Source organism: Enhydra lutris, unplaced genomic scaffold (genome assembly GCF_002288905.1).
Source record: "Enhydra lutris kenyoni isolate GAN:26980312 unplaced genomic scaffold, ASM228890v2 scaffoldscaffold6, whole genome shotgun sequence".
Classification (NCBI taxonomy): Eukaryota; Metazoa; Chordata; class Mammalia; order Carnivora; family Mustelidae; genus Enhydra; species Enhydra lutris.
In genome coordinates this window covers 3,807,033-3,827,287 of record NW_019154090.1, presented here as the reverse complement: position 1 = coordinate 3,827,287, position 20,255 = coordinate 3,807,033, and the positions used below count along the sequence as shown (strand labels likewise).

The following is a 20,255-nucleotide window of genomic DNA, read 5'->3' as shown; positions in this document are numbered from 1 at the left end:
ATTTATGGGCATTGAAATTGTCTCCAATTTCTTTCTTTCTTTTCTTTTCTTTCTTTCTTTCTTTTTTTTTTTTTTTTGCTGATTTGCAGTGAATGAATGCATATACATACATGCCTCCTTAGGCACAATGCAAGAGGTTTTCTCAGTGCTAGACCTGAAAGTGGAATTGCTGGGTTACAAGGTAATCACATCTTCAACTTTACATGTCATTTCTGAATGGCTCTTGGGAGCCGACGGGTCACTTTGTGTTTCCTCCAGCTGTGAGTGAGAATTCGCCCTGCTCCCGTATTTCTACTAAGGTTTGTTATTAGATATTTGTATGCTGTGCCCATCCAGAATTTGTAGGTTTCGGTATATGTTCTAGGTTTGTGTATGTACTTTGCCATTACACACACTGTAGGTATTTTCCCAAATCTGTTCTTTTCTCTTTTTAAGCCCATTTCTGTATGTTTTACCCACATAATTGCAAATGTCTTATCTCTTCGTTCTTTTTTAATATCAGATCTTACTTCTGAGATTGTTTTTTTCTGTCTGAAGCGTATTTTTTTTTTAGAACTTCTGTAAAAGAAGAAAAATCTCCACTCTCATTAGTCTGAAAATACATTGATTTCTTCCTTGTTGTTGAAAAATGTTTTGCTGGGTATACGACCTTAGGCTGACAGTTACTTTCTCTCCACACATCAAAGCTATTACCGCACTGTCATTTGGCTTCTATTTTGTGGTGGAAAATTCGGCTATTAGTGTACTCATCTCTCTTTTGAAGGTCTCTTATCTCTGGCTAGTTTTAAGATATTCTTTTAATCTTTGGTGTTCCATAGTTTTACTTTGATGTGTCCAGGTGTATGTTGCCATTATTTATTCCATTAGGAATCCATTGGGCTTTTATGATTTGTGGATTGATGTCTACCTAGAAAATTCTCAGCCATCATTCTTCAAACATTGTCTGTATCCCATTTTCGGTCTTCTCTTTCTGGAACACTGAAGTAATGTACCTTAGATCTTCTCTTTTATGTGTCTTAACCTCTATTTTCAATAACTTTATCTTTCTCTGCTAAAATCTAGATACTTTGTTCAGGTCTATCTTTAAAATTTTACTAATTTTCTCAACCTCCTGAGTTATTCTTTTTAAAGCTCTGCTAAAGTATACTGAATTATAGTGTTATGCATATTTAAAGTATACCGTTTAATAGGTTTGGATGTATGTACACACTTGTGAACCAATAACAGCATCAAGGTCATGTGTCAAAAATCTTTCAGATTTCCTCCCTCCTGCCATCCCCAGGTAGCCTCTCATGTGCTTTCTGTAACTATATAGTAGTTCCCTTTTTCTAGAATTTTATAGAAATGGAATCACACAATATATACTCTTTTTTGGGGTGGGGCGTTCTGGCTTTTTTTTCACTCAGCGTGGTTATTTTGAGGTTCATCATGTTGCATGTATCAATAATTCATTCCTTTTTTTTTTTTTTAAAGACTTATTTATTTATTTTAGAGAGTATGCGAGTATGAGGAGGGGCAGAAGGACAGGGAGAAAGAGAGAAGCCGACTTCCCAGTGAGTGTGGAGCCTAACACCAGGCTCGATCTTACCACCCTGAGATAATGAACTGAGCCAAAATTGAGTCAGATGCTGAACTAACTGAGCCAGCCAGGCGCCCAGTCATTCATTCCTTTTTGTTGCTCAGTAGTAAGCCATTGGGTGGATATGTCATAATTTGTTTATACATTGACTTGTTGGCAGACATTAATGGTTTGTTTCAGATTGGGGCTGTCGCAAGTAAAAACTACTATAAATATCCATATACAAGTCTTTGCATGGATATATCCTTTATTTTCTAAAATTCTGAGTTGGTTTTTTTTGTTGCTGTTCAAGTATAATTAACATACAGTGTTACATTAGCATCAGGGGTCCATACAGTGATTCAGCCATTCTGTACGTTTCTCGGGGCTTATGACGAGAAGTGTGCTCTCTCTCTGCTTCACCTGCTTCACCCATCCCCCACCCAAATGAACAGACAGAAGAAAAGAGACAAAAGAGCAGACTCTGAAATGTACGGGTATATACTTTAAATTCTCTTGAGCAAGTAAGAGTGCAGTGTCTGGATCGTGTAGTGGATGCCAGACTCTTTCCCCGGCGGTATCATCTCACACTCCTGCGAGCTCTGCGTGAGGCTCTCGGCCTCTCCCCAGCCTTGCCGGGACTTGGCGTGGCCGTTCTTTTTCCTTCAGGCATCCTCATAGGTGTGCAGTGGTGTCCCACAGGCTGGAGTTTGTACTTCCTTCATGACTTCATGGGATGAAGCAGCTCTTCATGTGCTTATATGCCTTTCCTGTGTCTGCTTCAGTGAAGTCTCTTTTCAACTCTTTTGGCCATTATAAAAATGGGTTGTTTTCTTATTTTGGAGTTTTGAGGATTCCTTATACATTCTGTTTTTTTTTTTTTTTTTTTTTTTAAGATCCCATTTATTTATTTGACAGACAGATCACAAGTAGGCAGAGAGGCAGGCAGGGAGAGAGGAGGAAGCAGGCTCCCTGCGGAGCAGAGAGCCCGATGTGGGGCTTGATCCCAGGACCCCAAGATCATGACCCGAGCTGAAGGCAGAGGCTTAACCCACTGAGCCACCCAGGCGCCCCTACATTCTGTTTTTAAGGCCTCTATCAGATATGGGATTTGTAAATATTTTCTTCCACTCTGTGCCTTGTTCTCTAACTCTCTTAACAGTGTTTTTAAAGAGTATATATATACATATATATATTTAAATCAATTTGTTTATTTGACAGAGAGATCACAAGTAGGCAGAGAGGCAGGATCGCAGGACTCTGGGATCATGACCTGAGATGAAAGCAGAGGTTTTAACCCACTGAGCCACCTGGGCGCCCCAAAGAACATATATTTTTAATTTTGGTGAAGTCCAGTCATCATTCTTTTCTTTGGATTGTGCTTTCGGCGTCATTACCACAACATCTTTGTTTAACTCGTGGCCACAAAGGTTTTTCTCCTAGGTTTTCTTCTGAAGTTTTATACTCTTACATTTAACATTCCAGCCTATGATCCATTTTCACCTAATTTTTCTGTATCGAGTGGTATAGATGGAAGTTCCCGTGTTTGCGTGGGGACATAAAATTGTGTCCGTGCCCTTTGTCCATCTCTTGGTTTTGATGCAAACACCACACCATCTTGGTTACACAGCCTGACTTTAAGACTTAACTATAAAGCTAAAATATCGAAGACAGAATGGTATTTGCATCAAAGTAGACGAATAGATCCATGGCACAGAATGGACAGTACAGAAATAGGCCCCTTGTATTTGGTCAGTTGATTTTCCCCAAAGGTTCAAAGGAGAGTATAGTCTTTTCCACGGATGGTGCTGGACCTGGGAAATCCCTTCACCAGGAAGCTGAGCAATTACAGGATCTGCCTCATCCGTTTCTTTACTTTCAAGGGATCACTGCTTTTATTACATGATGTCTCCTGTCCTGAAAACCATTGTTTTATAGATTTGCCTCGTTTTTTCTTTGGGAGAATAAATGTAGTTACTGTTAAACCATCTTGCTCAGGAGAAAAGGACAGTGGCAGTGGCTTCTTAATTGCACCCTCCCCCAGTTACCCTCCTATTACTGATTTATCTAGAGTTAAATTTGATTGTTTATGTATATTGTGCTTTATTTCCAAAAAGTTCCACTTATTTTTCAGATCTGCTTGATCATTTTATAGTCTCTTGCTCTTTAGTCTTCTTTTCTTTATTGAGTTATGATTGACATACATAAAAGCTCTGCATGTTTAATGTATACATTTTGATGAGTTTGAAGATATGAAAACTCATGAGAGTTCCATGAAACCATCCTCACATATGATGTCCTAAACTTATCTTAATTTCTAGAAGCTTCTTCCTTTTTTTTTTTTTTTAAAGATTTTATTTATTTATTTGACAGACAGAGATCACATGTAGGCAGAGAGGCAGGCAGAGAGAGAGAGAGAGAGAGAGAGAGGAGGAGGAAGCAGGCTCTCCACTGAGCAGAGAGCCCGATGCGGGGCTCGATCCCAGGACCCTGAGATCATGACCTGAGCCAAAGGCAGAGGCTTTAACCCACTGAGCCACCCAGGTGCCCCTCTTCCTTTTTTTATATATCAGAAAATTGACAGAAGATCTACCCTCTTGAATTTGTAAGTACACAATACAGCATTGTTAACTGTGTGCACTGTGGTGTCCAGTAGTTCTCTAGGATTCATTCATTTTGCACAAGTGAAACTTTGTACCCTTTGATCAACACCTCCCGATTCCCCCTTCCTCTGGTCCCTGGCAACCACCATTCTCCTTTCTGTTTTTATGAGTTTGACTGTGTCAGATCTCTGCTATCATTGGGGTCATGCAGTCTTTGTTCTTCTGTAGCTGGCTTATTCTATTCCAAAGTTCATCTATGTTGCCGCAAATGGCAAGGTTTCCTTTTTTTTTTTTTTTTTAAAGGCTGAGTAATATTCTGTTGTATATATACCGTATCTTCTTTATCCATCCATTCATTGATTGATGGACATTTGGGTTGATTCCATATCTTGGCTACTGTAAACAATGCTGCATTGAATATGGGTGTGCAGTTATCTCTTTGATATCCTAATTTCAGTTTGTTAGGGTATATACCCAAGAGTGTGGTTGCTGGATCATAAGGTAGTTCTATTTTTAATTTTTTGAGGAACCTCCATACTGTTTTCCATAGAGGAAATACTAATAGAGGACATACTAATGTACATTCCCACCAACACATGAGAAGGATTCCTTTTTCACCACATTCTTGTCAATACTATTATCTTTTATTTTTATTTCTTGATAGTAACCATCCTCACAGGTGTGAGGTGATCTTTCACTGTGGTTTTGATGTGCATTTCCCTGATGATCAGTGATGTCGAGCACCTTTTCATGTGTCTGTTGGCCATTTCTATGACTTCTATGGAGGAAGGTCTACTCAGGTCTTTTCCCCATTTTTTTTTAAAGTTGTTTTTTTTGTTTGTTTGTTTCTTCCCTACCTCTCCCTACCTCACTATTGAGTTACATGGGTTCCTCAGATATTTTGGGCATTAACCTCTTATCAGATAAATGATTTGCAGGTATTTTCTCTCAGTCTGTGGGCTGCCTTTTCATTTTGTTGATGGTTTCCTTCACCATGCAGAAGCTTTTTAGTTTGATGTGGTCCCAGCTGTTTATTTTTGCTTTTGTTGCCTTTGGTGTCATATTCAAGAAATCACTGCCAAGGCCAATACCGAGAAGCTTTTCCCCTGTGTTTTCTTTTAAGAGTTTTACAGTTTCAGATCTTATGTTTAAGTCTTTAAACCATTTTGATTTGATTTTTGTGTGTAGTATAAAATAAGGGTCCAGTTTCATTGTTTAGCATGTGGATATCCAGTTTTCTCAATGTTTTCTCATTGTGTATTCTTGTCCCTCTTGTTGAAAATCAGTTTATAATAAATGTGTGGGTTTATTTCTGGCTTCTGTTGCTCTCTTTTCTGTCCCATTAGTTGATACGTCTTTTTTTATGCCAGTGCCATAATATTTTTATTACTATAGCATTGAAATATATTTTAAAATCAGTAACTATAATACTGCCTGCTCTGTTGTTCTTGCTCAAGATTGCCTTGGTTAATTGGAGTTTCTTGTGGTTGTGTATGAATTTTAGGATTGTTTTTTAAAGTTTCTGAATCTTTACTCTTATTCTCAACCTTTTCTAAAAACACACTTAATATTTTACATCTGATAATACCAACATAGGGAGTCATGGCACATCTGACTCTGTTTTATGTGTCATTAGCTCTCACTTTGTAGTAACTTATTTCCCTGTTTGTTTTTGGATTTTTGATGGTGAGCTGAGATTTTTGGACTTTGAGACTCGGGGTGGAGGTGGGTTCCTCCAGTAATGATTTGTTTTGCTTCTGCTAAACATCCCCTGAGGGCATGCACTGGGCACTACTTTAAATAAAATTGTTACTTTTTGGCTTTTTCATGTTATGTGTAGTGTGAATTCAGATTACAAACCTATGAGAAGACTGTCTTATTGTTATAAAATTAACAGAAGAGACTTTTGCCCTCTTTACTTAGTGATAAGATTGGAGTTTTTCAGGGTCCCCTGGGAAGGCGGTGAGGGTAGGGTGTAGTATTTCTCTTTTTTTTTTTTTTAAGATTTTATTTATTTATTTGACAGAGAGATCACAAGCAGGCAGAGAGACAGGCAGAGAGGCAGGCAGAGAGAGAGGAGGAAGCAGGCTCCCCGAGAGAACAGAGAGCCCGATGCGGGGCTAGATCCCAGGACTCTGAGATCATGACCTGAGCCGAAGGCAGCGGCTTAACCCACTGAGCCACCCAGGCGCCCCATAGGGTGTAGTATTTCTAATTCACCTATATATTGAGGTTCCCTCTGAGGTCTCAGCTTTTGCAGGATTAGAGGTTGGGTCTTCCACTTGATTTGCACCTAGGGTGGATTCTGGGTTTGAATCCTGCTCCCCGCACCCCACCAGACCATAGAAATGGAAGATCAGGCTCACTTGATTTGGGAAATCCTCTCAAAATGAAAACCCTCTTACCTTTTCAGGTTTCAGTTTTCACTTGGTTTTTGATGTTAAATATATTTCACTTTCTAATCAGAACATCAATAGATTTATGTAGAAGTGTTGAACATTTTTATGTTTTAATCTGCGTTTTTAGTTGCTTTTCAATATAGGAGTGTAGTGATAGACAACCAGAGTAACTGGTCAGCTGTACTGTTGGAAGTGGACTTCTTTATATCATCAAGAAGGTATATATTTAGTTGTATTCAAGTGGAGCTGCCTTTTCCTTTATGATTATTACTTTTTGGTCTTGTCTAAGAGATCTTTCATCATTCCTAGTCTCCCAGCGTCAAAAACACAAAAATGTATTCTCTTATGTTCTGTGTATATTAATGTAAGGAAGGATTTAGTTTTACTTTTGTCCATATGGAAAACTGTGAGTCAGATTTGACTTTTGACCTGTTTTATGTGCCCTTGTGAGCTAGACAGGTTGTGACATTTTTAAAAATGTGCGTGCGCACACACACACGTGTGTGTGTGTGTGTGTGTGTGTGTGTGTATAAAAGAATATGGGGTAGAGATGATATGTGGCCTGAAAAATATTTATTTCTGGACTTTTATACAGAGAACTTGCAGACCGCTGTATTAATTTACCGTTTTTTCTTACTTATTTGCTGTATTTTACCTTCCCATTTATACGTGGAGTTTATTTCTGGGCCCTCCATTTGATTTTATTTGTCTCTTCATTTGTTGCCAACTCTAAATACCACACTGTAATGAAAATGGCTGTTTTCATTAATGAAAGTACATGAGCTAAAGGAGAGGGATTAGAAAATGCAGGATCCATTTTTAGAGGGGAAATGGAAAAATGTAGAAAATTCATACTTGGATGCCTAATTGCCCTGACATGAACTAGAGGCAGAGAGATTCAGAGCGCCCACAGACTACGGCTCTGCCGTGCCCAGAGCAAGCGCTGGACCATGGAATTGGATTTTATTGATTACTTTGTAACTGTGCAGAGCACTGTATGAAGCACGCGACGCTTGTTCTAGGAAGCTTCTGACAGATGGAACAATGGGTTTTGAGGTCCCGAGTGGACCAGAATGAGTGAGGAGGAGATTGGGGGTCACATGGGAGAAGTGTGCACTGTAAACCCTAAAGTGTATGTTTGTCGTTGAAAGTAGGGAGAGAAAACCAGGCCCTGAGAATAAAATCTTTCCCTCTAGAGTGGATGTTTGTCTGTCTGAGGTACGTGTCCGCTCACTTCAGTCATGACTGAAGTGATGATGCGGTCTTTGTTCTTCTGTAGCTGGCTTATTCTGCTCCGGAGTTCATCTCTGTTGCAGCAAATGGCAAGATTTCCTTTCCTTTTCCTTTCTTTTTTTTTTTTTTTAAGGCTGAGCAATATTCTGTTGTATATATACTGCATCTTCTTTATCCATGCAGTTGCTGTTCCTGTCACATCATGACACAGTTTACCTGTTCAGGGAAGTAGCGCTCTCAGGGACGATGGCGCAGTCCCTGAGGTGAGGTGGAGATACATGTAAGAGATATGGTGGTGGCCACCACACCTGGCTGAGACCTTTGTCACATTCACCAAGGCGCCAGAGGCTTTGGCCACAGTCCTGCGTCCGGCTTAGCGGCATGCAAAAGGTCTGCAGGCCTCCACTCTGCTTCCTTTTGCTTTCTTATTTCCTGTAGGATCCAATGGGAGGAACAGTATGACAGCACATGTTCTTTTCCCCCCAGAGCGAGCATGTGTGAAGGGACCTTACTCTCTCCTCGGATCCACCTTCCTTCCCGCAGACTTGGCTGATGAAAGGAGCAGTGAAAGTGTGTGGAGTGGGGAGGTGCGGCTGGAGTAGGCAGGGTGGCCGGTGGCTTCTGTCAGCCTCAAGACACGGGACAAAAACTTCACTCTGCCTCCTTCTGAGAGCTCCTCACTGGACTCTAGTTAAAACCAGTGTCTCCTGAGTTCTTGACCGTGGCCAGCCAGTCACCGGTGTCTACCGGAGCTGATGTGGGGTAAGAAGGCTTTTTTTCTGACCAGTTTTTCATGAGGCCGATCAACAAAAACATTGTGCTGGTCTTACATAGGTGTCAGCAGTGCAGGCTCTTAGGGCAAGACCTCTGGAGAGAGACGGAGAGCACGGGGGCACACCGAGCGTAGGAGTTAAATCTAAACTCTGGACTGTAAATGGCAGTTTATTAAAAATCCTGTGAGCCACTCTGTAGATCAGCTCGCAGCTAAGTGGACACAAACACAGAAACCTGGGTGGACTGTAAAGGTAACGTCCGGGAAAACCAGGGTGAGAGGAAGAAGGCTCCGGGGGCGGTGCCGCACACTAAAGCGGCACCATGTGTTTACAAGGGTCCTCGCGTATTTAAGGATGTTTGTCGACATATGTGAGCGAGAATCTCTGGGGAAGATAGGCCAAAGGACTCAGAGGAGAGGGGGACACTTGAATCATGTGTCTGGGGTCAGGCTCCCCAGAAGCAGAGCCTGAGATGGGCATTCCCGGGCAGGCGACCTGAGAGGGCGGGCTCTCGGGACTGAAGGAAACACACCGGGCTTTGGCAGTCCTACCTGATCCTGTGGGAAGGTCTGGAGTGTGAGATGCACTGGACATTGTCCTGCTTAGAGAGAAAGGGGCTGAGCTGTCACCTTCTGCAACTGTCGGTCAGGGGCTAAGGGCCCTTCCTGGGGTGAGTGCAAGCTTCCCCAGGCCTCTTCAGGCAAGATGGCTCCCATCAGCCAAGGGCAGTCCTCTTGAGAAGGGGGTAGATGTGAATCACTAGCAGTAACCCCCCAGCCTCTGGGACACAACGTGTAGCCGGGTGAAGGCTGTTGAGATGGGTCTTCATGGTGTCTGCCAAAGTACCGGAGGCCTTGTTTGTCTCGTGGTGGTGACAAGCTAGCCTCCCCTGCCACACCTGTGTGTTCCCGCCCAGAGGAAGGGGCTGCAGGAGGGGCTGCGTGCAGGATGCTCTGAGAGAACCCAGGAGAGGGAGCAACAGGCCCTGCCCATGACTCAACAGAATGCTGCTTTGAAGCTAGGTTAGGATCCTCTTGGGCTCCCCCAAGGGCTAAAGGGCCCAGATTCTACCTTCCTGAGACCTGAGTTCAGGGCCCGGGGCTCTCCCGCAGTCTCCTGGTGGTTTTCATTGAGCAGAGTCCCTCACTAGGCCATTTTCCAAAAGCAAAACCTCCCAGCAGTTCAAACTGTGCCATTCTTAACACCTGCAAGCTTGTGGCAGTCGCCCACTGACTTGGGGTAAAGGTGACCTGGCATCGCGTAGAGAAGAATTCTCCCTGTAACCCCCACCCCCTACCCTCCTTCCTCCCTCTGTCTCTACACTTCCAAATCACTCTCCGCCCAGGCCCAGCAGGAGCCCTGACTGGTTTAGGGGGGCTTGTGATTAGCTCCCTACCCAGGCGCAGATAACTCTTTCAGGAACCTGTGGACTTGCCAAGCAGGGAGGACTGCTTCAAAGAATAAGGCAGGCACCCCTGGGGAATGACAGCTCCTGCCCAAGGCCAGGGAGGCAGCTGGGTCATGTGACTAGAGTCTCTCCCCAACACGGACTCCAGAAAAGATGAACAAAAAAATCACTTTCTCATTATTTTGATGCTGTAAAAACCAGCACCTAAGAGAATACAGCATCCTGCAGATCTTATTTAAAATTCTGTGAGCAGCCCTGGTGATTAGGGGACTGCAGCTAGAGGCCGGTGGTGGCTCAGACAAATGAGAAAGGAAAATGGCCAAGCAGGTGGCCTCACCTCCCCCGCAGGCTGAAGAGTGTCTGGGAGTAGAATTCTTGTAAACCGAGGCTTGTAAAAGAAAGTGTGTCCTGGTGGCTTGATGGGGCAGAGAGAAGCAGCGCAAAGGTCTCTTCAGAGAGCTGATCGCTGATGGTGGCCTGTCACAAACCAGTACCGAGCACTGGACCCAGGGTCCTAGCTCCAGCTGGCGAAGGGGTCTTAAGTGTTTCAGGGCTCACAGCCCCTGCTCTGCGGCGGCTCTGGAGCAGCGTGCGGGTCTGTTTCTGGTTGCGTGTTTGGTTGCACATCCTAATACATGCATAATTGCTTACTCAAATTATACACACGTTCTACTCTACTGACGTGTTATGCATATTACAGAGGGCGTACAGCGATAGATTCAAGAAAGTCTGGAAGAAAACAAATATAAATAAAAGCTCCAGTATTTTCTTTCTCAACTTTGCCGTGCCTTCCCACTGGGACAGGAATACTGTTTCAGAGATTAGACCAAATGATCTGATCTGGAAGGTCCTCTCCAGATGGAAAGTGTATAATGCCCATTTTTTCAAAGGCCCTCTAAGCCTGCAGTGTCCAATAGAGTAGTCAGTGGGCACATGTGGCTATTTAACTTCATTAAAATGAAATGAAGTAGAACTCACTTCCTCAGAAACACTGCATTTCAAATGCTCAACAGCTGCACGTGGTCAGTGCAGATCACAGAACATTCCTGTCGTTGCCGGAAGTTGTACGGAACCGCGTGTTTGTACATAGTCAGGACCGTGTGGCTCAGGATTTCATTACAGCCACTGGCCTTTAGCAAGCACGCGCTCTGCGCAAGGCAGCACGGAAAGCCCTTCCTATGCACCGTCTCATGTGGTCCCTCCAACGGCCTCGCGAGTTAGGTCCCGCTGTTGTCTCCATGTCCTAGAGGGGAAAAGGAGGATAGGAAGGATAAGGAGTTTCTAGGCTGACCTGAGGGTTTATTGTCTGAGTGTTGCCTTTGTAAATGTGTGTCTGGGCTTCTGGGCGCATGTTCTCAGGGAAGGCTGTACGGCACATGTGCTTCTCTGTCCCACAGGTACAAAGGCAGTTTCTTACAGAGCCGTGTTCAGCTGAGAGGGAGTGGACTGCGCAGGCCGCTCAGGGTGCTGAGAAGAGACCGCCACCCTTCCCCACTTGAGGGGCTGGACCCACGTGGGACCTGCAAGCAGCCTTCTTCAGAAACGGCAGGTAATGTTCTTTTTGGAGGTGAATCCAAACTGGGCACCCCGAAGTGCCGGGCTCCTCGTAGAGGCTGGGTGGGAGGACGGGCGGGAGCCGGCTGTCCTTGCTCTCAGGAGCCTGAAGGTACGCTGACAAAGGTGGCACATCTGTGGGACAGTCAGTGTGACCCCAGACTGGGAAGGGGGCATACTGGGTGAGAATATGGAGAAGTCAGGGCATATCCTTCAGTCCTGGCCACGTGTGCTGGGCCCTGTGCTGGGTACAGATCTCCTCCAGGACGTCAGGAACGTGAGTCAGAACTCTTGGTGCCTCCATGTTCCCATCTTTAAAAAGGAAGTTCACTTGGTTCTTTCCACAGGGCCATTTCGAAGCTGCAGTGGGTCAGTGGGGGGCTCGAGAGTCAGTGTTGGAATAGAAAGATGAGCAGCTAGCGCACGTGGGAGCTGCAGGGAGCATTGCTTACATGGAAGGCGTCAGAGGTGCACGCTTTGTCATGCTCAGAAATAAATCAAGGATGAACTAATGCAGAGCGCTTCCTGGAAAAAGGACTATTTTCAGCTGTAATCACTGAGCAACCAGGGCCCATCACCGCACTTCTCCGGACCTCCATTCTCCCCTCCGTTTTTCCCCCACCCCAGCAGCCATGGGCCCAGCTTTAGCCTCCTTTGCAAGGTGTTGATGGGGAAAAATGGAGAGCTTCTGTGGAAAGGCTACAAGGTCCCATCTGGCCAGCTGTGGCTGAGTTACCATTCTTTTGTGGCTGATTATTGTCTGTTTGGCTCCAGGGCTGACCCTGGGCTGTGTCTGATGGCTGAGGTTTGGGTCCCTGGGGACAGTTGGCTGGGGGCACCTCCCCCTCCAGCTTTGTGTAGCTCCAGTGCCCCCTGCCGGCAGATGGCTCTTCCGCGCTCCCCCTCCCCACCATCCCCCAAACCCTCTCCTGTAGGCAAGGACGGGGGTTTGTCTTGTTTCTCAGTGAGAATTTAAATCAAGGTAAGTATTTGCTCTGGAGGTTGGCCAGGAAGAGCATTGCCAGGACCACGGAGGTTTAGGTGGTGTGGGGGAGGCTCGGATGAGGTGGGGGGTGGTAGCCCGAAGGCCCCACGGAGCCCAGCTGATCCTTCCTTCACTTCTGGGCCACATTCTCAACTTCATGCCTCTTCTTCTCAGATGGGTGCAGTCGAGGGAGCTGCCCAAGGGCTTGCTTGGATGACCCCCGCCCCCCTCCAGCAGAACCCACTGGCACGCTGCCGGTTGTCCCAAATGGCAGAACCTTCCCAGCAGCTTTCTTCCCAGCGCCTCAAAGGGGGCTAAGTCAGGCTGCTGCTGGAAGCTCGCGGCAGCTGCCATGCGTGTATTCTGAAGGCTGTGCTGTGGGCTGAGGAGGAGAGAAGTGATCCTCTGGGCTGCAGGGTGAAGCCCGAGGGGCTGGTGGACCTGCTCTTCACCCTTCGCTCAGCCACATGGGGGATAACACGGCAGGTCAGTTAGCTGCCCCCTGGGATCTGTGTCCGCACAGTGAGGCTGTTGATAAAGGTTTTAGCTCCCCAGTGGCTCAGTGTGCGTGTCGAGCGTGCGGCTGTATGCAGCAGGCGCCGCGTGACTCTATAGCGGGTGATGGATGCTGATTGTGGCGATCTGCTGAGCACGATAAGCACACCTGCATAAAGACAGGCGGGTGCCCAGTGCCAAACGAGCCTGGGGCCTGCGCCATGGTAGTGTCTCTGTTGTTGGCAGAGGATGAGGTCCGTGTTGGGGGAGGGACCGAAAGGGGGGGTTTTCTCCAGAGACATAGGGCTTCATCTGGAAATGCAGATGTAGGGATGACAGAACAGAGGCTTGCTGGATTGGGGAGTGGTGAGTAGGGGCTCAGGGGCAAGAATGCAGACTCTGGATAGGGCGGCTGGAGCCCAGATGGGCCAGTGCGCTGGGGCCGGTGGGACAGGGGACAGCCACTGAAGCCGGTGCCCCACTTGGCTACCACCTGTACTAGTTCCTACAGCTGTGGGAGAAATTGCCACCAACTCGGTGGTTTAAAACAACAAAAATTAGTTTTCTCACAGTTATGGAGGCCAGTTGTCTCACACTCTCTCCAGAGGCTTTAGGGAAGGAGCCTTCCTGCCACTTCCAGCTTTTGGTAGCTCCGGCTGTCCCCTGGCTCAAGGCTGCATCTCTCCAGCGTCTGCCTCCTTCCGCACGTGGACTTCTCTGTGTATTTCTGTGAATCAAATCTCCTCCTCCTTTTTCCTTGTAAGTATACTTGTCATCGGACTTAGGGCTGATCTCAAATCCAGGCTGCTCTCACTTCCAGTCTCAATTTAATGACACCTGCGAAGACTCTTTGTCCAAGTAAGGCCGCAGCCACAGGTGATGCAAATGAACTTGGACATACCATTTTGGGGTCACAGTTCACTCACTGTACCACTTTTACAATTTCCCCCACTCTGCGAACCAGCAGAAGTGACCTAAAAACACGTTTCCAAGTGAGAAAAGCCGCAGCACACGTGGATGTTCAGGGTTTGATGAGGCCGTTGTGCTCTTACTATGTACATGCAGTTTGGGTGGGAAAGTTCTGTTTGAACCAAACCAATACACATTCATTAAGAATCACCCGGCCCACCACCAGCAGGACAGGTTCCAGATTTGGGGGAAGAGTTTAGGGGTAGCTTCAACACCAGGACAGGTGTGTTGGGGTAGAGAACCCATTAGCTTCTCTTTAGGGAGAAGCCCAGGGACAGACAGGGTAGGGCGCGGGCGAGCCCTGCAGGTATTGCTATGTGGGTTGTGCCCCCAGGGCCTGCGGTTTAGTTCCCACTGGTTTGTCCAGCCTCGTCCTCTGACTATGGGGATGTCAGCCCTGGCTTCTCTCTCCTCTGCTGCAGCTCGCAAGTGGAAGTGGGTGCCTCTTCCTAATGTGGACAGGTGCCCCGTGTGCTCACGGACTGGGGGCCCCCACGTAAGCAGAGACACCAAGCGGGAAGCCTCTGACCGGTCACTGTCCTTTGCGCCCCCTTCTTCCCTCTGAAAGTTTCTCTCAGCCTCGGGGGTGGTCCTGCTCCCACCCATATGGACTGATGGAGGGCACCTGGAGACCCCTTCCACGTTGGAAGAAATCCCACTTCTATCCACCTCCCATCTCAACGGCAGCTTTTCCTACCAAAGCCTCACAGCAAACTGGGGCACAGTGAATGTGGATGAAAAATAGACCCAAACAAACAAACAAACAAACAAACAAACAAACCAGAAACACAGTCTGAACGTGGAGCTGAGAAAGGAGAGGCCATCCATAGTTCAAACGCCCCCTGGGATGTGGCCCCACACGGGGGTATTATAATGCCCCAGCAACAGCCCAAGTGGTGACAAATGTCTCTGCTTTCGTGTTTATTATTTGAGAAGCGGATTGAGCCAGAGGCCTGGGTCACTGGTGCCCATTTTCAAAGGGCTCCCTCCCCCGCAATTAGGAAGAACATGGAGGATGTCCATTAAGAGCAGGTGTGAGCCTGCGGGATGTGGGCTAAGCTTTGGCCCGTGGAGTATTAATCACTCCCTGTCCCTTATTGAAGTGTCCGAGTGGGAATAGGGCTGGCTGGTTTACCCAACCGGCCAGCCCAGGGTGGACAGGTCATGATGGACGCCAAGTCGGAGGGTGGTAGAGTGCATTAAAATTAATACCTCCTGGAAATCAAAGGGGCTGGGGAGTTTATTGCCACCGCTTGCCCATACCAATATTTCACATTTGAGTGACAGGCACTCCGAGTGTTGGGTGTTTGAAGACAAAGTGCCGTTACTTCAAAGGAACCTAACAACGGGCTTTGGTCACCCACCATCTACAAACAACTTTCTTTTATCCTTTGACCTGGCAGGTCCTGCATGGAGAGATCAGGGCTGGCTTCTGAGTGAGGGAGCTGACCTCGCCGTGTCCGTGTGTGCGTGTGTGTGTGTGCACGTGCCTGTGCAGGAACGTGCCTGTGAATGCATGTGGCTGTGTCTTTGTTTTTGCGGGGGGTGTGTATGGCGGGAGGTCCTGTTTCCCACAGCAGGACAACGATAGAATCATCTATTTTGGGTGACCTGAGGGGCTGCAAGTTTGGGGGAACTTGACGAATGCAGCAAAGAAATTGAGAATGGTCTTTGGGGGGAACTTCCCAATTAAAAGATAGGGAAAACCTTTAGCCCTGATCCTTATAAGTCAACTCGGATCAGAAACATCTCTTCAAATAAGTAGGCATGAATACTTGTGTCTGGGGGCTGAAAGAAACTATCATAACCGGTTCTTTGTCTTCTTCAGTGTTGGTGACTCTTCCTGTCAACAGTGTATAAAGATGAGAGGAAGAGGATGTTTCTGAAAAATATTTTTTAAAAGGATGCTTAATTTCCCTTTTCTTTAAACTATTCTGATAGCTTGGTACTAATCACCGCAGTTGACAGATGGCCTGGCAGTGAAGTCATCTGCAAGCAGAAGGCCAGAGAACTTAGGAAGGATAAAGACCTAATTTATAAGACTTTCGAGTGATTAGAGTCTTTGAGACTCTCCTGAGAACTGAGTCTGTTTTTAAACCTGAATCCAGTGGTCCGTCCCTTCCATGTTTCCAGCAAGAGGGCCGGGGAAGCTGGAAGTTTCTCTTTAAATAACAAGTAGCGATGAATTCCTAGCAGCAATGGTGACTGTCCATCGTCAGGGGTGTCGCTGTTTCGGAGCACTGCCTTCCTCGTTCCTGTGCACTTCAGGATCGCCAGAGAGGAGTGGCATTAGGTGGTTTTAATCTCAGAAGCTCAAGGTTCCTCATCGAAGGGATTATAAAAAGATGCTTTTCAAGATACTAAGTCTTTGAATATCCCAAAGAGAGCATACAGCGATTTGAGGGAAAACCTTATAATCCAAACTTTCTTTATGGGACGCCCCAGTCAGAGGTTGTCTGGGGAGGCAATGATTGTCATAGGATGAGAACATTCTCCAATAAACTGACTGCTTAGACATTTAGACTCCTTTTAAGTACCACTTTCTCTCTGTCTCTCTCTCTTCTTAGCGTAGCTTTCATTCCTGCCCTTCAGATTAATTTTCACGATATAATGTAAATTGATTGCCAAGTGAAACCACAAATCATGCTCAGGCCATAGAATTTCATGAAGGTGATGGAAGTGACCACTGCCTTGATTGAAACTCAGTGACAATCTGACTAGTTGACAAATGGACAGGAGAACTCCAAGGAGGCTAATTCCAAGAGAGCGAGGTACATGTTGGAGAGTTAGGAGAAGCCCCTTGGGAAAATTGAGGACACCATATAATATTGGGGAGGGGAGGTTCCTCTTGATCTTCCTGTGAGCGTAAATGTAGACTGAAGAACAGCTCGTAGAACTGCTCTACGGTTTTGTCCCCATCAGCACTGGATTAACCTTCGTTGATTTCAACAATTAGCTCACAGTTTGCCGTGAAGGCTTATTTTTATTTTATCTTTGTTGGTTTATCAGCTTCCTTTCACAGCTTTCGATTTCAAGATAAATTCTCAGAGTCCTTAATAGAGTTCCCACTATTTACTGTGTGATTTTGGTCCCCATGGTGAATGGATTCCTTTTAGGTGGCCTTTCCCCAGTGGCCTTTCCCGACTGCCACTGGGGAAGCTTATTCACCTCGGTGAATAAGGGCCCTATTTGCCAAGCGGATGGGCCATCTCTGCCTTTGCGCCTGTGCCTAGCACAGTGTCAGGTTCTTAGCCAGCATTTGTGGAATGAGCAACTGAACAAACAGAAAGGAGTTGCCCTGAACCTCAGCCCGGTTGAAAGGATGCACAAAATCAACCCCCAGGGCTTCTTGGAGAAGAAGGAAGGGGCAGGCAGCTGGTAGACTTCATCTCTGGTTGTGTTTCGGAGCTTTGTCAGCAAGAGCGGAGGACGGTGGGTGTGTGGTTTGGATGGCAGGGAGCGAAGCAGCATAAAAGAAACCTTCTCTTTATTTTCTTCATAAAAGAAACTTTTTCATCTAAAATGAAACTTCCGTGTTCCCCTACCTTTGCTGGGCTCAGTTTTGTGGCACTACCATCTTCAACCTTAAGGATTATCTGTCTGTCTAATGCCACCTCAGATGTACCGATGGAAGCCTCGGAGAGGCACATACGGTGACTTTGAACCTGAGGATGCTCACTCTGATGTCTCTTAACCTGGGATCCTCTCTTACACAATGGTGGGACCAAACCTTGAGTGGGGGATTTGCCGAAGCCCGCACTTTCGTCGAAACAACCTGTGGGCAGCGCTATCTTCAAAAATCCTGTAACTCGGTTACAAGAGTGTGCTCGGTGTCTGTAGCTCTGAGCAGAAATTCTCATGCACAAGATGTGTGAGGACCACTGAGTAAAAGAAGGAAGGAAAAGAGGCAGTCTGTCTGTCCCAGCTGTTCCAAGATCAACAACAAACCCTCCCTCTAAGGAGGGGAATGAGGAACTTTGCAGTGTCCTTGCTTTGCTGCACGGTGCGGGCCGTTTGCATTTAGCGTTAAGCCTCTCAAACCTCTCCGGTGGTCTTGAGGGACTGGCTTGTTGTGGTGGGATTAAGATATTGGAGTTGTGTCTTCTGGGTGGTGTGGGGAGCAGCATCTCAGAGTTCAGTGTCGGAATGTGCGGTGGGACGCTGGTGTTTCTCATCTGGTGCTGGCTTAGCGGCGCTTGGGGGTCGTTCTCTGGTTGGCGGCTGCTCCACACAGTGTGAACCAGCTGGTGCAGGTCCGCCAAAGACAGTCTCTTCTCTGTAAGGGGCAGTTCGCCACCAACCCTTGTCATGACAGTGGTTTCTTTATTGTTTACTTCCCAAGTTGGGGTCTCATCTAAGAAGAGAATTTGTGCAGTTGTGTGTGTGTGTGCAGGTGTGCGTGTGTGTGCACACATGTGTGCACGTGCTCGCACTCGAAGGTTATTTTTCCATTAGAAAAGCAATCGAAAAACCCACACATCCATATAAAGTAGATGACACCACCTGAGCGAAAGCAGCTACTGATTTTCTTTTGTTATGGTTACTCAGTTCCCAATGTGTTTCTCCTGATGAGGTCACTGCTCTGAAATGAACACTTTTCTTTTCAGAATGGGGGGCGCAGTGGAGATGAACACAACATTATTGAATTCTGTTTGCATTTCAAGTGGGACTTTCTGGTCTCTGGGAGCTTAAAACCCATGAGCATGCGACCCTATTACCGGTTTCCTCATCTCACCGTTACTGACCCTGGGCTGCAAAAAAGAATCTCATTAGGTTTGCCCTGTTTTCATGTTTATATGCACATCCCTTTCTCTCCAGTCAATGACATATCAGTTTTTATTTTTTTATTATTGAAATCCTTTGTGTTAAAAGGACCTGCTCCATTAATTGAGACCTGTTCTATTTACTCTGATGCTGGGATACATTAAAACATTCCATGGTATGAAGAGCGCGCTTATATATTTCCTTAGAAATGCATTTTGCAGAGCTGAATGGGGAACGTTGATGTGGCTGAGGTTAATTATTCGGGTTTCATCAGGCACATAGGCAGTTGTACACTTCTGCTGGTGCACTGAAGGGGAGCCTAGCATGGCCCTCTGCCTGGATGACATGTCTGAAGTCACACTGATTGAGGGGGATGTTTTATTGAACCATAAGAACTATACCATGTTTATGGTTTTGCAATTTCCTGCAGCTGGCATAGCTTAAAACAGTAAACATGATGAAGTTCAGGGCTGTGTTTCACAGTGAGATTTTAGAAACTCTCCCAGCAAGCTAGTGATAAGGGACTCTTTATGTCCTTTGCAACTGGAGAAACAAAGATCCAGAGAGGCGTCAGCAACTTGCCTGGGGCCGCTGGCGTGATAAAGCTGGTGGTCAGCAGTGTTCTCTGCATTCACACAATTCCCGTGTCACCTCTAGAAATGTTGCGTCTGCATGTCACTTGTGTGAATGTTTGCTCATCTTATCCTTTAAACTCATTCACCAAAAACGCAAATACATTTATTTTAAAGAGAAACTATTTCTGCGCACGGATAATGGAAAGCCAACATCGCCTGGCATTAAGAGAGTGCCACAGGGTAAAAACACTCTAACGTTCAATGGTAAATGGATTCCCGCTGCAGTCTGCTGTGGGCAGAAGGCCAGGAGCCCTCGGAAGGCCCCCCTCTGCTGGCAAGAGAGTGTGAAGTCTTGAGGGGCATTAGAGGTCCGTTAGCACCCAGTTGAGACTTTCTTCTTTCCCTTGATGAGAGGGATTCCAAGGGCACGGGCTCTCTCACTGTGTGATGCAGTTTTATTTAACTTTAAGCTGGGAATCTCCTCTCCCCGGGGTTTTGGTGGCTGCCACACCCTTTTCTTGACAAAAGGAAGGACCTCCCTCAGCTTCTGTTGTCCTAACCTAATGTTTCCTTAACTTTTATAAGGCCTTGCTTGACCTGTATAGATTTAAACTCTGCATTCACCAGAGTCAGCGGCAGAGGCCATGGGATGACCTGCACGGACCCTCCTTGAAGTGCGTACCCTCTCTGCCTCCTTACGGGTGGGCAGGGCCTGCCAGGGGCCTCCCAGGCCACTTCAGACTCTGTATATCTGATTCCCACACAGCGCCCCAGAGGCTTCTGGGGTGCTCTCTGCTGAGGAAGGGGGTGGTAAGAAGGGCCTGGGAGCCCAGGTGCCATGAGAGGATGCAGGAGAGGCCGGGCACTCTTCGGGCCTTTGCAGACATTCGGGTGGGGCATTGATCTGGCTTCTGAGAAAGACGGAGACCTGCTGGAGGA

At 46.5% G+C, this 20,255-nt stretch overlaps 1 protein-coding gene across 2 annotated transcripts in view; it reads left to right on the top strand.

The window, feature by feature from the left end:
* The window catches only part of LOC111141681 (zinc finger protein 831), a 96,377-nt gene that overhangs the window by 33,498 nt on the left and 42,624 nt on the right, over positions 1–20,255 (top strand). For both annotated transcript variants that reach the window (XM_022494434.1, XM_022494433.1), the window contains exon 4: positions 11,372–11,523. In XM_022494434.1, the coding sequence (XP_022350142.1) occupies positions 11,372–11,523 (152 nt within the window). The remainder of the gene's footprint in view (positions 1–11,371; positions 11,524–20,255) is intronic.